At 41.5% G+C, this 14,463-nt stretch overlaps 1 protein-coding gene across 6 annotated transcripts in view; it reads left to right on the top strand.

Moving 5' to 3' along the window:
• Positions 1-14,463, top strand: part of AFDN (afadin, adherens junction formation factor) — a 221,883-nt gene that overhangs the window by 167,015 nt on the left and 40,405 nt on the right. For all 6 annotated transcript variants that reach the window (XM_060242324.1, XM_060242299.1, XM_060242308.1 and 3 more), the window contains one exon: positions 3,198-3,284. In XM_060242324.1, the coding sequence (XP_060098307.1) occupies positions 3,198-3,284 (87 nt within the window). The remainder of the gene's footprint in view (positions 1-3,197; positions 3,285-14,463) is intronic.

Consider the following 14,463-nt stretch of genomic DNA (forward strand, 5'->3'; position numbering starts at 1 on the left):
GATCGTCGCCATGGCAACTCTGCTGGAGTGTGGACTCCCGGCTCGTTGCCAAGGCGGAGGAAGCAGGATTGGTGGTCCATCCCAGGCCCCCTGAATTTCCAATCCTGGTGCAGGTGCTGTGGCATGTGACACTCAGGACAGGGAGAGGCAGCCCCGGAGAAGCTGATCGCCTTTCCCACCCCGCCCCCTGACAGAGAACTGAGCCAATCACAGGCAGTCAGTTGCAGTTATATGGTTTCCCTGCATGCCAGCATGGGACATGGGCATTCTCTTGGTGAAGAATAGAAGTCTGCCCCTTGCCAGGGATCCCCCACATGGCCGCGGATACTCTGTCTCCCTGACGCCCCCTGCTGTGTGCATAGAACTCCTCCCCTGGGGGCCACAGAACTCAGAGTGAGAGACACAGGCCATGCATCAACTCCATTAGCGCCCCCCCCCCCCCGCTATAGGTTGTGCCATGAACACAACACCGGGAGCCCACTGACAGAGTGGAAGAGAGAGTGGGGAGGGAGAGAGGCACAGGGAACGTGCAGCAGACGCCAAGCAGGAGAGGCAAAGTAGGGCACATCTCAGACTTTATTGTGCTGGAACCAAGTGCAACAGCATCCCAGACAAAGTAGGACACTTCCAAGACTTCATTGTGCTGGAACCAAGTGCAACAGCATTCTGGGTGTGACTTGGATGGTTTTGCTGGCCGCGAGGCTCCACTCAGAGAGGAGGGCAGGAACAGCCGACTGAGTAGAGCGGAGTGTGGGGTGTTTGAATCGCCACAAACGGAAGCCTCTTTGTTGAATCCCCACCTGAAAAACAGAGACAGAGGTCAATAGCGCCCAAAGGGGTGGCAGCTGCAACATGAGGCTGTTTCAGCTAGGGACACCAGAGCAGCTGCCAGCCCTCTCTCCAGTGCCCTGCCAGTGGTGGGAACAAGGCAGAGGACAGACCAAGGGGGGCCGCCAGTGGCACACAGGCCATGGCAACCGCCCCCTGCCTGAGCTCGCTGCCTGGTTCAAGTGCTGGAGACACTGCCATGCCACCCGGCCTTGAGCGAGGGGAGGGGGGCAGCTTTGGGGTGCGCACTTACCTGTCCATGCACGACCGCCCTTGTACGCTGAGCCCCTGGAGGCTGGGTACCTGTTGGGACTTGGAAACGGGAGAGGTTAGCCACAGAGGAGAGACTTCGCCCTCCTCCTCGCAAGTCAAAGAGCTTGCTCTGTACTAAGTGCCCTGGCTTTGCATCCTCCACCACCAAAGTGCCCCAGCCCTCACTCTAAGTCCACATGGCAGGGAGCTCCATGGCAGAATCCTGTGCCACGTGCCCTACCTAAAGAGTTGTGCAGTGCCAGTGCGGAAGGCTTGTAGGCGGGGGGGGGGGGAGGAGCTGTGATTGGGTGCTGGAGAAGGGGCTCATCCTGTCCAGGGCATGTGGGGATTGGTGCGCCGTTTAGTCGGCTTCCTAAGGGATTTCAAGACTGTGCCGGGAGTGGCAGTAAACTTTGTTTTTGGGATACATGGGTCTCTATGGGATATGCCAGCATTTTCCTTTTTGTAACTTTACACCTCTCACAGGGGGGTGTTCCCAGGCTGAAAGTTCTTAGGGAGCCGACTAATGCTGACCATGCCCCTGGGGCTGCCGCCTCGTGCACAGTGTAGCTGCCTATGCCCCAGTTGCACTGCAGGATGGGCATGGCGCCACTCTGCCTGCAGCCATGGGCGGGCGTACTCTGAGGTGTACGTAAACGGGTGCAACTCCCATTTGCACTGGCATGGAGGAAATTAGAATGGCACAACTCGCATTTCTGCTGACGTAGCGGTTAGTTTGCTTCCAAAGCATTTTTGCACACCCCCCTTATGATTGTACTGTTGGTCTGCTAGATTTTTTTTTACAGACCATTGTTTCATTGTTAACTGTCTAAAAACGTGTGATTTTTAAATACAGAATTTGTTTTATTTACTTTAATTTTATGTCTTAAGTTTGCTGTTAATGGAATAGTTTTACCATTGAATATAAAGAGACATGTGCACATATACACAGGATCAAAAAGTACTTTTAAAAAGTACAAAAAAACCTCTAGCCTGCTTTTTCTATTTTGATAAAGACAAAGTTATCAATAGAACAAACTTGGAAGATCTGTTGAATTAAACATTTCCCTGACAGTTCATGAAGATGCATGTGCGCATATGAATACATACACACTTGCTACAGATACATACATCTGTATTCATATCTGTGTTGAGGCATTATCCAGGTTTATCATAAGTTCCAGCATATCAGGTAAAAACATTTTGGGTAAATCTTAAACCAATTTCTCTCCAGAAGGTATTGGCTTGCATTGTTGGTCTTTGGTGGGGATCAAAGGGACCTTCGCTTAAACAATAAGGTATCAGGTAGATGGGGCATTGGGGAAATGTCTTGCTGGGTGGGACAAGAGTTTGAGTCCAGTGGATTCTTTAAGATCAACAAAATTTAATTCTGGGTATGAGCTTTTGTATGCATACACACTCCATTGAAAGGAACAGGTTTGAAGCTTGTGTTGTACTTCTGGATGACTGGATGGGCCATTGGCCTGATCCAACATGGCTTCTTTTATGCTCTTATGAAATCTCCACACTAGTTTCCAGTTCACCCTGGTTCAAGGTGCTGATTTTATCATTCATTGATGTTGAGGACCCCAGGAAATACCAATTCTTGCCTGAATGCTTGCTTTGAATGCTTTCAAGTGTTTAAGATTTTCCAGCAAGCCCCTAGTTTGTATTTCCATTTTACATGAAGGCAAGATTAATTTTCCTTTCTACTGCAGCCCCAGAGTTGTGGGTTGTCCTAACTCAGGAGATGCATTTGATTTGCCTTTCCATTACCTTTTTTTGAACTCATATTATACTTTAATTTTAACCTACTTTTGAAGATTAAGGATGTTTTATCTTCCTTACTATGCTTCTGCTGGTTAGTGGGATGTTTAATATCATGATTTATTAGGGGTTTTTTTCTGGTTTTAATTTTTGTGTGAATTATTTTTATTAGAAAGCAGTATAAAACCATCTTAAATACATAAAGTGACGTTTCTAACCCATAAGCTGTGTGCAACTTCACAATGCATATAATTGTGTTAAAATACCCAAAATGATTATTCTTTATTAAGTATCCTGTTTTACACAGCGTTTTCAGGATTGTGAAATTCATCTGGGTTCCTTTTCTTTAGGCTCAACCATTGAGAAAGGAGCCTGAAATAATCACTGTGACACTGAAAAAACAAAATGGGATGGGCCTGAGCATTGTGGCTGCAAAGGTATGAAAATGTTTGTTTAGTTTTTTGAGACAAATGTCCGTTATTGACTCCAGATTTTTCCAAGGGAAACACATGAGATTTGTGTGAGTGAAGTAAATATGCTAAGTACTAACTCAGAACATTAGCTACAACTTATGACCAATTTTATTTTCCACATGAATTTACTACACTATCGTTCCTTCTGTTTGGTAAACTGAGTATATGGCATTTTAATAAGTCTTTCTGGTATGACTCATTTAAGAAATCTATGTGTTGAATCTTCCTAAAAGTGTTGAAGATGAAATAATTTTATTGATGTAAAGAACACTATATTTTTATACCATGAAAAAAGTATGTGGAATATGCTCAAGAATAAGCATTGTTTCTATGAAACATTTAAATGGAAAGCAAATGAGAGGTACTTCCTCTGATGAGGTAAATATAGCAACTAATGACTGTATACAAAATGGACTTTAACTTTACTGCATCTCATCCTTTTAACTAGTTGAAAAAATTGTCCAGAAAAAAAGGTTTTTAAAAAAAACTTCCAGGGACCACAAACCAGTGTGAATTCTCGTAGCACTGTCTCCAGCCACCAGATGGTGCACTGCACTAGTGCTGTAAGACTACCATTATAAGTGCATTTAACCAGAAACTGAATCCCATTGAGTTCATTAGAAGTGTTTCAGACTAAATTTTACAATTAATGCTGCAAATTGTATTTCATTTTGCAGTTTCAGTAGTTCTAATTTCATTATGGAATATGTGGTGCTTGAGCTTCTTTTCTGGAGTAATTTATCTATGTTGAATCAAGCAATGCTGTAGAATGAATGTATGTAGGACTAGTGTTTTAAGATTCACAGCCCAAAACAAATTGAGTGGGGAAGACTGTACATACACAGGGGATGTATCAACCTGCTGGTTGAAGGCAGATAAAGCATTTTGCCTCTGGTTATTTGGGGCAATTGGTATCAGAATGCTGTATGAGAGTGCTGCTTCATTTCACCATGAGAGATAAGGAATTCCTCAACATCTAGTAAGAGAAGCTAAAATTTAAGGAGACTTCTCCCTTAGCAAGACCTGCTCTCTAAATAAGACCTTAATTCATATCAGCCATTTAGTGATTTTTGGTGTAGTAGCATGATGATTTGTACAGTAATCTTATCACTGGCATACATGTACAAGGATCAATTCATTTACTTGAGTGCTTTACCAATAAGTGTAAGCAAACACTTTGCTTCATCAGCATTGACTTTGTCCTTAGTGGCAGTAGCTGTTTTTATTCTAGGATTTCTTTTCTTTGCTGGCAGGAAAATAGCTGAAATGTAGACAGAAAACCAACTGATGGATACAGAGGAAAAAGCATTTCTGTCCCTTATAATGTTAGGCACATACACTGAAATTAATTGGCAGGAGGATTCCTTCAAATAAAAAGGAAGTACTTCACTCATTGCAGTATTAAATTATTAAATTACAGAATGCAGTACCACAAGGTGTACGGGTATTGTTGTTGATAGACCTATTAGCTGTGGTAAGTAAATGGAACCTCTGTAGTAAAATACATTATACCTCTGATTCAAAATCCAACAAAGTGAAAGCTTATTCTGTAGATCCTCAAATTCTCTCTTGAATAAAAGTAATGGTAGTAAATACAAATAGCTTTTGTCTAATCGCCTCAGTCATTTGTACAGATAGGCCAGTATCATCCCCAGAGAATGGTGGGCCAAAGGTTTTGCACAGTTGCATGTTGTTTTATGCTGATACTTTATTTTAAACAAAACTGTTTGAGAACTCCCAGCAGCTTCAGGAGGGCTAAAAAGTGGTTTAAAATGACATACATGGTGAGCTGTGAACCAGGAAACTACTGTTTCAAATCTAGTCACTGCAGCAGACTCACTAGCTCAGGGGTGTCAAACATGCAGCCTGGGGGCTGAATCAGGCCCCCGAGCAACTGGCTGTCTGTTTCCTTCTGCCACCTACCCAGTTGGCCCCTTGTGGAGCCCTCAGAGGTTAAATGGGTTGTAGGCACTCTGAAGCCTGGTAAAGCTCCAGGGCTAGACTTAATCCCCCCAGAGTTGATAAAACGGAATGCTGATTGGTGGGTCCCAGTTTTAACCTCATTGTTCACACACATAGACCAGTCTGAAAAAATCTCAAGGGATTGGGGCGTTGTGGTCATCATTCCCCTATATAAAAGCAATAAAGACGATCCCAATAACTATAGACCTATCAGCCTTCTCAATATAATGAGTAAACTTTGTGCTAGACACTGTTCCAGTGGAAGAACAGGCCGGCTTTAGTAAAAGACATCCTACTTTAGATCATTGTCTGGTTCTAGATCACTTGATTTCGAAATATGCCTCCAATTCAAGTGTCTCTTTTTGCTGCCTTCATGGATCTGAAATCTACCTTTGACACAGTTTCTAGAGAGATCCTATGGAACAAACTAAGGACTTCCAAGTATTGACAGGTCTCTTGTTTCTAATCAAGGCTCTTTATAACCAAACCTATATCTGGGTGAGATGTACCCTACAGGGTCATCTCACAGAGCCTATTAAAACAAAAGGGGGGGTGGGGTTAAACAAGGTTGCCTGTTGTTGTTGTTGTTGTTGTTGTTGTTATTGTTATTATTATTATTATTATTATTATTATTATTATTATTATTATTATTATTATTATTATTATTATTATTATTATCTGTTTATTTATATTCCGCCCATTCCCCCATTTGTGGGCTCAGGAGTACATCAAATAGAAATAAAATCACCAAAAAATCATAATAAAATCAATTTCAACATTTGGTAAGTGCAAAAGATGATTCAGCAAGTGCAACAGATAATTCAGCAAGGTGATATAACAGCAAGGTGATATAGCACAGAAAAAAGTACCACAATGCAGCACACAATACAGTAGTGTAATAGGGCACTAGGGGGAGGCCAACTGGTCTAATAGATAGATGCCCGCTGCCTCATCCAAAAACCTGGCGGAACAGCTCCAGTTTACAGGCCCTACGAAAGGCCGGCAAGCCAGGTAGGGCCTGCATCTCCATAGGGAACTGATTCCACCAGGTCGGGGCCAGGACCAAAAAGGTCCTGGCCCTGGCAGAGGCAAGATGGGCATTTCTTAGGCCGGGAACTATCAGAAGATCCTGGGAGGCCGAGTGAAGTGACCTCCAGGGTGTGTATGGGAGGAGGGAGGTTTCTTGCCTCCCTTTTCAACTTCTACATTAATAACTCATATTAACAAACCAGAACATCACTCTTCAAGGCTCGGCAACGGGCATATAAAAAAGTAGTCCCCTGTGCAAGCACCAGTTGTTTCCAACTCTGGGGTGACATTGCTTTCACGATGTTTTCACGGCAGACTTTTTAACGGGGTGGTTTGCCATTGTCTTCCCCAGTCATCTACACTTCCCCCCCCCCCCCAGCAAGCTGGGTACTCATTTTACCGACCTCGGAAGGATGGAAGGCTGAGTCAAACTTGAGCCGGCTACCTGAACCCAACTTCTGCCAGTATTGAACTCAGGTCGTGAGCAGAACTTAGGACTGCAGTTCTGCAGCTTTACCACTCTGAGCCATGGTACTCAACAGGCATATAGGAGTCCTTTTATACCCAGATGATACAGTTTTACTTTCAAGGACTCCAGTTGGTCTTAGGAGAGCCATGAGTTCTTTTGCCCTGTACTGTCAGGAAAACAAATTAGTAATCAATTAAACAACAAAAGTAATGACCTTTACAAAAAATAAAACCTCAAAAATTTATCAGTGGTCATTAAATGACAGTCCTACTGAGCAAGTCCCTTGTTTTAAATATCTGGGGATTCATTTTCAGGACAGTAGCTCAAGAACAATTAACATTAACACTGTTGCTGTGGATGCTAAAAGGAGCTCGGGGGCAATACAAAACTTCTATTGGAATAAGGGGGGGGAGATGCGTGGCAGCAGCCTTAAAAGTATTCAAGGCCAAATCCCTCTCTCAGCTTACTTATGGAGCCCCTATTAATATCTCTTCAAATATTAGGAAACTGGATACAGTTCAGTCTAAATTCTTGAGAACAATCCTGCAAGTGCCTGATGGTGTCCCAGATGCTCTTATATGCCTTGAAACAGGTATGATCAAAGTGGAGGCAAGGCTGTGGTTAGCGGTGATCCTGTTCTGTTTAAAACTGTTATTTTCACCAATGGGGCTGACAAGGTTAATATCTTTAGATTATTTTGTTCCTCCATGGATAAAGGCCCTGGATAAGAAATTGCCTTTTTATGGCTTCTCAAAGCAATTCCTGTGTTCTTTGAGTTATGAGAAAGCCAAGGCTATGGTCAAACACAGGGTGTTGGATATTGCAAGGCAACATGATTTGAGCAAAATAGGGGAAAGGGGAATCCTTATAGAACCCACCATCAGGGCAACTCCCATGTCTTACCTTTCCCTCCTATCTAACCAAGAATATAAGAATGTTCACCCTAATGCGCTGCTATGTACTTCCCACAGTGGTTCTTGAACGAAGGTATAAAAAAAATCTCCTATGAGGAAAGGCTTTGCCCATGTTGTAGGGAAGGCATAGAATCTTTAGATTCTTTGATTATAAGGTGTATAAGAAGCTTCATGAATCCCTTCCCTTGGCCATAACATTAACCCCCATTGGCAGACAAAGATTGTGCCTTTTCATCATCATCAATGATGAGGAGACTTCTTTTGTACAGGCATCCTGATGTTACTTATCAGGTAGCTAGATTTGGGTGGCTTGCTGTAGGGATAAGAAAATATGCATTAGCTCAAGTAGTAGAATTTTAACATTTTATTCCTTTAATATATACGTAAAATCTATTTTATTGTATCCTGATGGTTTGTAAACTGTGTATTGCCCTATGTGGCATTTTATTTCTGCAAATATACTGATAGGGAAGGTTCTGATCTCTAGAAAGCGCAAACAAACAGTCCAGTAGATCAAACTGGATAAGCAGTTTCAAAGAGCCAGATGAGAATGGAAAGCCAGAAAGCATGCTGGAAACTTAAAGCAGCTGCTGCACAGTCAAAGAGGCTGGACTTCTAATTAAGAAGAGCCTGATTGTATTTCTTGGAGGTGTGGTAATTGTTCCAGCAACCAAGTAATCTGTAACTCAGTGAGTGATTACAGTGAAGAATTCAATGCCAGAGAATGTAGTGATTGCCATAGCTTTAAAAGAGGATTAGCCAGACACATGGTCTATCAGGGCTACTAGCCATGATGACTAAAGGAAACCTCCACATTCAGAGGCAGTAAACCAGAGAATGTAGTGATTGCCATGGCTTTAAAAGAGGATTAGCTAGACACATGGTCCATCAGGGCTACTAGCCATGATGACTAAAGGAAACCTCCACATTCAGAGGCAGTAAACCTCTGAATACCAGTGGAAGGAGGCAACATCAGGGGAAGGTCTGGGCCCTGTTGTTGGCCCTCTAAAGCAAGTAGTTCTCACTGTGTGAAACAGTATGCCGGACTAGATGAACCACTGGTGTAGCTCTTAAATTTTTATGTAACTGATCTACATTCCATAAAGGGAGCTGTGACACAAGAACAAACATAGCCAGAAATTCAGCAACAGGACTGAATCCTAATAATGATATATACTAATACGAACATATCGTTCTAAATGCTATCTGTTCTGTATCGCAGTAGCTGTGAACATAGAAATACAGCTTTGAGTTGAAAACATACTGTTTTCCCTTGATATAGTGATCTCTGCTACTAACCTTGCTAACATTTCATTCCTCTTTCAGGAATTTTTTGTACCAACACTGTTTATTTTACCTGTAGTAATCCTTAAGTAGAGGTTGGATAACTTGAGGATCAGGGGACAGCCCTACTATGAGACTAAGGGCAGAATGTAATGCTCTGTGCCTCAAAGATGTTTTGATGTTAAAGACTGCCTCACTCTCAACCACACTGTAGTTATATTTTATGAAATCCAGATGATTTGGGAAGTTGCGTGTGCATGCAGTTTAGTTTAAAAATATATCACTTAGGGGGTGAAAGGAGGGGTTAGCGAATGACTTCTTTCCATTTGTGGGCCAGCACTTTGCTTCCTGTTTGGTTTGGATTTTCTGTATCTTGTACTAAAGGCTGCCTTGATTTTTCTGGACAGCGTCTGAAGTTTTATAAAGCTCTCAGTGTTGAATGAAGGCGGGTAATATAACTGGCAATGTAAGAGCTGGAATATTGTATTGGTTACAGCTGATAAATGCTATGCAGAGTCATAGTGTCCAGTTCAAAATTATCTTGCTGGGTGTTTTGGAAAATCTGGCAGACTGACGTGCTGGTTGCTGTTGAGAGCTGAGAAAGGAGAAAGAAGTAAAGAATTTTATTTCTGGAGTTAAAATGTGGTTTTCTGTCATTGGAAAAACAGAGTCCTTGGTAAGTCTGTTCAGGGATTTGTTTCTATAAAACTTTGATTATTATTAAAGTATTTTTCTCAGTTTAAATTGCCAACAATTAGTTGTTTGTGTATTAGTATTTAGTATAGTATGCAACTCAGTAATTGTAAAATAATAGCAGACTTTTTCCAGAGCACAAGAAAATTCAACTTTAAGGAAGTTCTTTGTATGCATTGTGAGTGAAAAGATTTAAATTTATATTCGTCAGCAACATTTAACAGTAGAAGAAGGAAAAATGGCAGTCTCTATTTGAGAATGTTAAAGCCAATAATTACTCTACTATATCTCCAGTACCAGATGACGTGTTTTGGTCCCTGTTCCCTCGAACTTTTAAAGGAAAATGTGGTAGCCTTAGCACTAACAAAACTGGAGGTGAATTTAGATGATGTACTAGGTAAGAATCAATGGAAGCCATACTACTTAGGAACTAAAGGACCAAAGATTCCTAAGTAAATTGCTACCCCAGATTGTCTTGTCCAACAATTAACGAGAGTCTCTTTTACAATTAAATTTGAAGTTTCCAAATAGAGATCATCAGTAGCCATATTGCAGATGATTTAGGTGTAACCAGAAACAACCACCTAATACACTAATACAATGCAGACAAGAGAACTTAACATCATGGCCAGAATAATATTTTCTTCTTAATATCAACCCACCCATTCACCCCTTTAAAGAACATCCAATCTGATGAGGAGCTATAGAGAAGTTGGGGGCTCTTACACTATTTTGTGACATCTTTCTCAGTCATAATAAAAGAGATTATATGTCATCTGTGTTCACTTGTTTTGCAGCAAAGTAATTTTAACACAGATCTTTCCTCAGCTGTCTAATACATTGTTCATGATAACAGTTAACAGAAACAAGCATGCTAAGTATTTACCTCTGTGTGTGTGTGTGTATTACTCTTGGCTTTTTAAAAAAAATCACTCACATTTAGTTTTTCAGTGCATGCTCCTTTCCTATGCAATAGCCCTCATGAAATAAAGAGTAAGGCTTCTGTGTTGCCAAGATTCTGCAGATTATATAAAATGGCAATATTCAGGGGGACTTTTAACATTGCCACCTGATTGTTTTTGGTGGTAGCCAGCTCTGCTATTTCTTATGGATTTATAATTGTGTTGTCATTATAAGCAGTCTTTATCCAGTTTTGGGGAAAGGGAGATTAGATATGCTGTAAATAAATATCTAAATAGAACCTGTGTATGGCGAGTATTACATTTTGTGCTGCAATAAATACTGACAATAACACGAATTGTTGGGATATGTTATATCAGCCATTCCCAATACTAATAACTTTTTTAAAATATATAATTGGTTAGTTTCTGTGTAACAAATGCAATTATATCAGTCATGTACTGATCTAAGGTACCCCTACTGCTTTGGGAATTAGGGAGACTTGAGAGCAGAAAATGCTTGATTTGTTTGCTTCTAATGTTGTATTTCTCTGTCTGTGTTCTAACTTATCAAGTATATGATATGGAAGTTTGCTGGATGACCTTGGGCCAGCCACATACCCTCAGCCTAAGATGCCTCGCAGGGTTGCTGTGAGGCTACAATGGAGAGGGGGGAGAATAAGCTGCTTTAGGTCCCCTGTGGGGAGAATGGCAGCACATAAATAAATAAAGGATGTCTTGGTACTATGATCATATAAATTGGACCTGAAAGAATACAGAGATGTAGGATAAAATATATCATTAAACGCCATGTGATTTTTTTCTTTGTGTGATACCCAATTTTTAATTTTACCGACTGTTGAAGAATTCTAGAACATCTTTAATGGATGATTGCCCTGTTGAGCTCCTTATTTTCATATGACATTGTGGTATTAAGAAGTTTTTCTTGACTGGTAGGCTATCTTACTGTGGATATGGTGTCATCCATTGTTGTTGGTTTCTGCTGCAACAGTGCTTCCTTGTTAGGGTTTGTAGAATCTTTCGGGATCAAGTGCCGTGTTCTACTGGAGAAAGTTTTCCTTCCAGACGTTTTGTTCTCAGCTGTGGAGAACATCCTCAGTGGCGTTGCAGCCGGAGCAGGCGCTCAGACCTTCTTGGCTGCTGTGCATTGAGTGGCGCCAGGGATGTGCCCATTGTTTGGTGGATGTGCCCATTGTTTGGTGGGGCTTCCTGGAAGGGTAGTGATAAAGAAACTGGCTGTTGAATGTGACCATTGTTCCGTGTTAATTGCTGGGAGGGTTGGAAGGGGTTTGAAGATAAGGAAGATGGTTGTTGACTGTGCTGATTGTTCTGTGGAATGTGCTGGTTGTTCTGAGACTTTCTGCAATTTATAGTCTGTAGAGTGTTTTGCAGAGCTGGGTACCAAGATTGGTGGATGAAAATGCCTTCTTCCTTTCTGTTAAAATTGTGCTGGTGTTTGGTGTGCAAGTGCTTCCTTGTTCAAATCCATTTTGATGATGGCATAAGTGGGGGGTTTTTGTGGTCAGACTTTGTGTTATTGGTTGACTTAAGGTATTCTAAAACGTTTTGTTCCTTAATCAGTACGTAATCTTCTAATATAGCAAGGCAGCAAAGAACCAGCCTGGTGTAGTAACTGGCATATTGAACTAGAATCTGGGAGACACAGAGTTGGATACCCACTCAGCCAGGGATGCTCACTGGGTGATCCTAAGCCAGTCACTCTCTGCCTAACGTACTTCACACAGTGGTTGTTGTGAGGATAAATGGAGATGGGGATAATAATGTTTGCTACTTTTGAGTCCCTGTTAAGGAGAGAAGTTTGGTATAGAGCAATAGAGGCTGTGGCTGGCTGGTTACAACAGAATCAGCTGGAATTAAAGCCACCAAAGACGGAGGTCCTGTGCCTGAGTTGTGGTGGAGTGGGGTTGGGAATCTGACTCCCAATACTTGGTGGGGCATCACTGACACTGATAGCAACAGTGAAGAGCCTAGGATTGATCCTAGATGCCTCATTGTTAGTGGAGGCCCAGGACATGAATGTTGCCAGATTGGCCTTTTACTGGTCAGGCAACTGGTTCCCTATCTCTCCTCCTATGACCTGGCTATGGTGATCCATGCAATGGTTACCTCCAGGTTAGACTACTGTAACTCATTCTACACAGGGCTACGATTCAGTCTGACCCAGAAATTGCAGCTGGTACTGAATGCAGCAACACACGCCTGCTGACTGGGACATTTGTGTGGGTACACATTCAGCCAGTGTTGCATCAACTGCATTGGCTTCCAGTTGAGTACCAGATCAGGTTCAAAGCTATGGTATAAACCTTCAAGATCCATGCGATCAGGGACCAGCATACCTGAAGGGACCACCTCTCCCTGTAAGGCCCCCGGAAAGTGTTACACTAATCTGAACACCATCTTCTGGTTGTCCCCAACTCAAAAGACATCTGCTTAGCCTCAACCAGAACATGCTTCCAAACGAGATCAGGGCTCTGAAGTATCTCTTACAATTTTGTAGGTCCTGCAAAATGGAGCTGGTCCACCAGGCCTTTGGTTGAGGTGGCAGGTGTCTGACTATATTGACCTCCTCTGCTCTGACCCATCTGTGCTACAGACTACTTCAACTTATTATGTAGGTGTTAAGCTGGGGCCACCTGTTTGATATGCAGATTTCCCAATACATTTACACCACACTGCCAGGATGCTGCTGACTTTGTTAAATTTTAGCTCACCATTGTTCGTTAAGTTGGTTCTGTTTTTAACTTGGAATATATGGATTGCTTTTATTTGTTTTATTAGTCTGACATAACCCACTCTGAACCTGCTTGTGAGGGAGGACAGGATAGAAATCCCAAAAAATAAATAAAATAAAGTTAAATATCAAAATAAATAAAATCTTATTCATTCCCATGTATACATGGCAGGTAGGGTCATATATACTTCAGGGATGGTGGTATACTTCCTTAAATGGGTAAGTTTGCAAAATCAAAACTTATTATGAGGTGAAACACTTGGTTTTGTAATATAGATCCAGCCCTCAAGCATCTCTTATCTTCAGATGCAGATATTCATTTTCATAGTTTTGACAGTTCAAACTAAATTTATTTGAGATGTAATCTTATCATTTTATTCATGTAGCTGAGCTGTTTTTATGCTCACTTCTGAAATGTGCCTCAATTTATGACTGCAGCAAACCATGAGAATGACATTTGTCAGATTCTTTTTGTAAAGAAACTATAATGTAAGCAGTTGAAGTATTAGAATGTATGCATTTATTTTGTTACGATAGTGCCTGCTGGAAGAACTCAGTTTCTGAGTTGATCAGTTTTACAAACTAACCTTTAAAGTTTTTTTACCATCTTTTAGACTGCCAAAAGTTTACAGAGACTTGAAAAATGGTATTGTGTGGATATAAAAAAATTAATGCAAGTTTTTTGGGGAAAAGGAGGTGAAAAAAGAGCCCTCTCCCCATGGGCTAGCATCCATGGTTGAGATCCTCCAGGACTAGATTGAACCTAGCTTGCTAGGGCTGAGCCTTATCAGTAACCTCAGAGGATTGAAACTAGGTGTTTGAAGTTTGTGTAGGGGAACAGAATTATTTCTAAACTGACAGCTGCTTACTTAGGTATGTATTTATTAAAACGTACTCTCACATTAGAAAAAGAAGTATGTTTGTGCCTCAATACATAGCACCTGTTCACATTCTCTCTGGACTACACTGTCTCCTATACATAGTTATAGAAAAATTATGTTTGCCCTGGGAACCTATGGTATGGGTATTCAAGATGAAAGACAAACACCTGGGGGAACAGTATGTTTGCATATACTGCAAGAGAGTGCATCTAGCTTATTTCCTTATGGTGTGAAGAGAC

Source organism: Heteronotia binoei, chromosome 1 (genome assembly GCF_032191835.1).
Source record: "Heteronotia binoei isolate CCM8104 ecotype False Entrance Well chromosome 1, APGP_CSIRO_Hbin_v1, whole genome shotgun sequence".
Taxonomy (NCBI): Eukaryota; Metazoa; Chordata; class Lepidosauria; order Squamata; family Gekkonidae; genus Heteronotia; species Heteronotia binoei.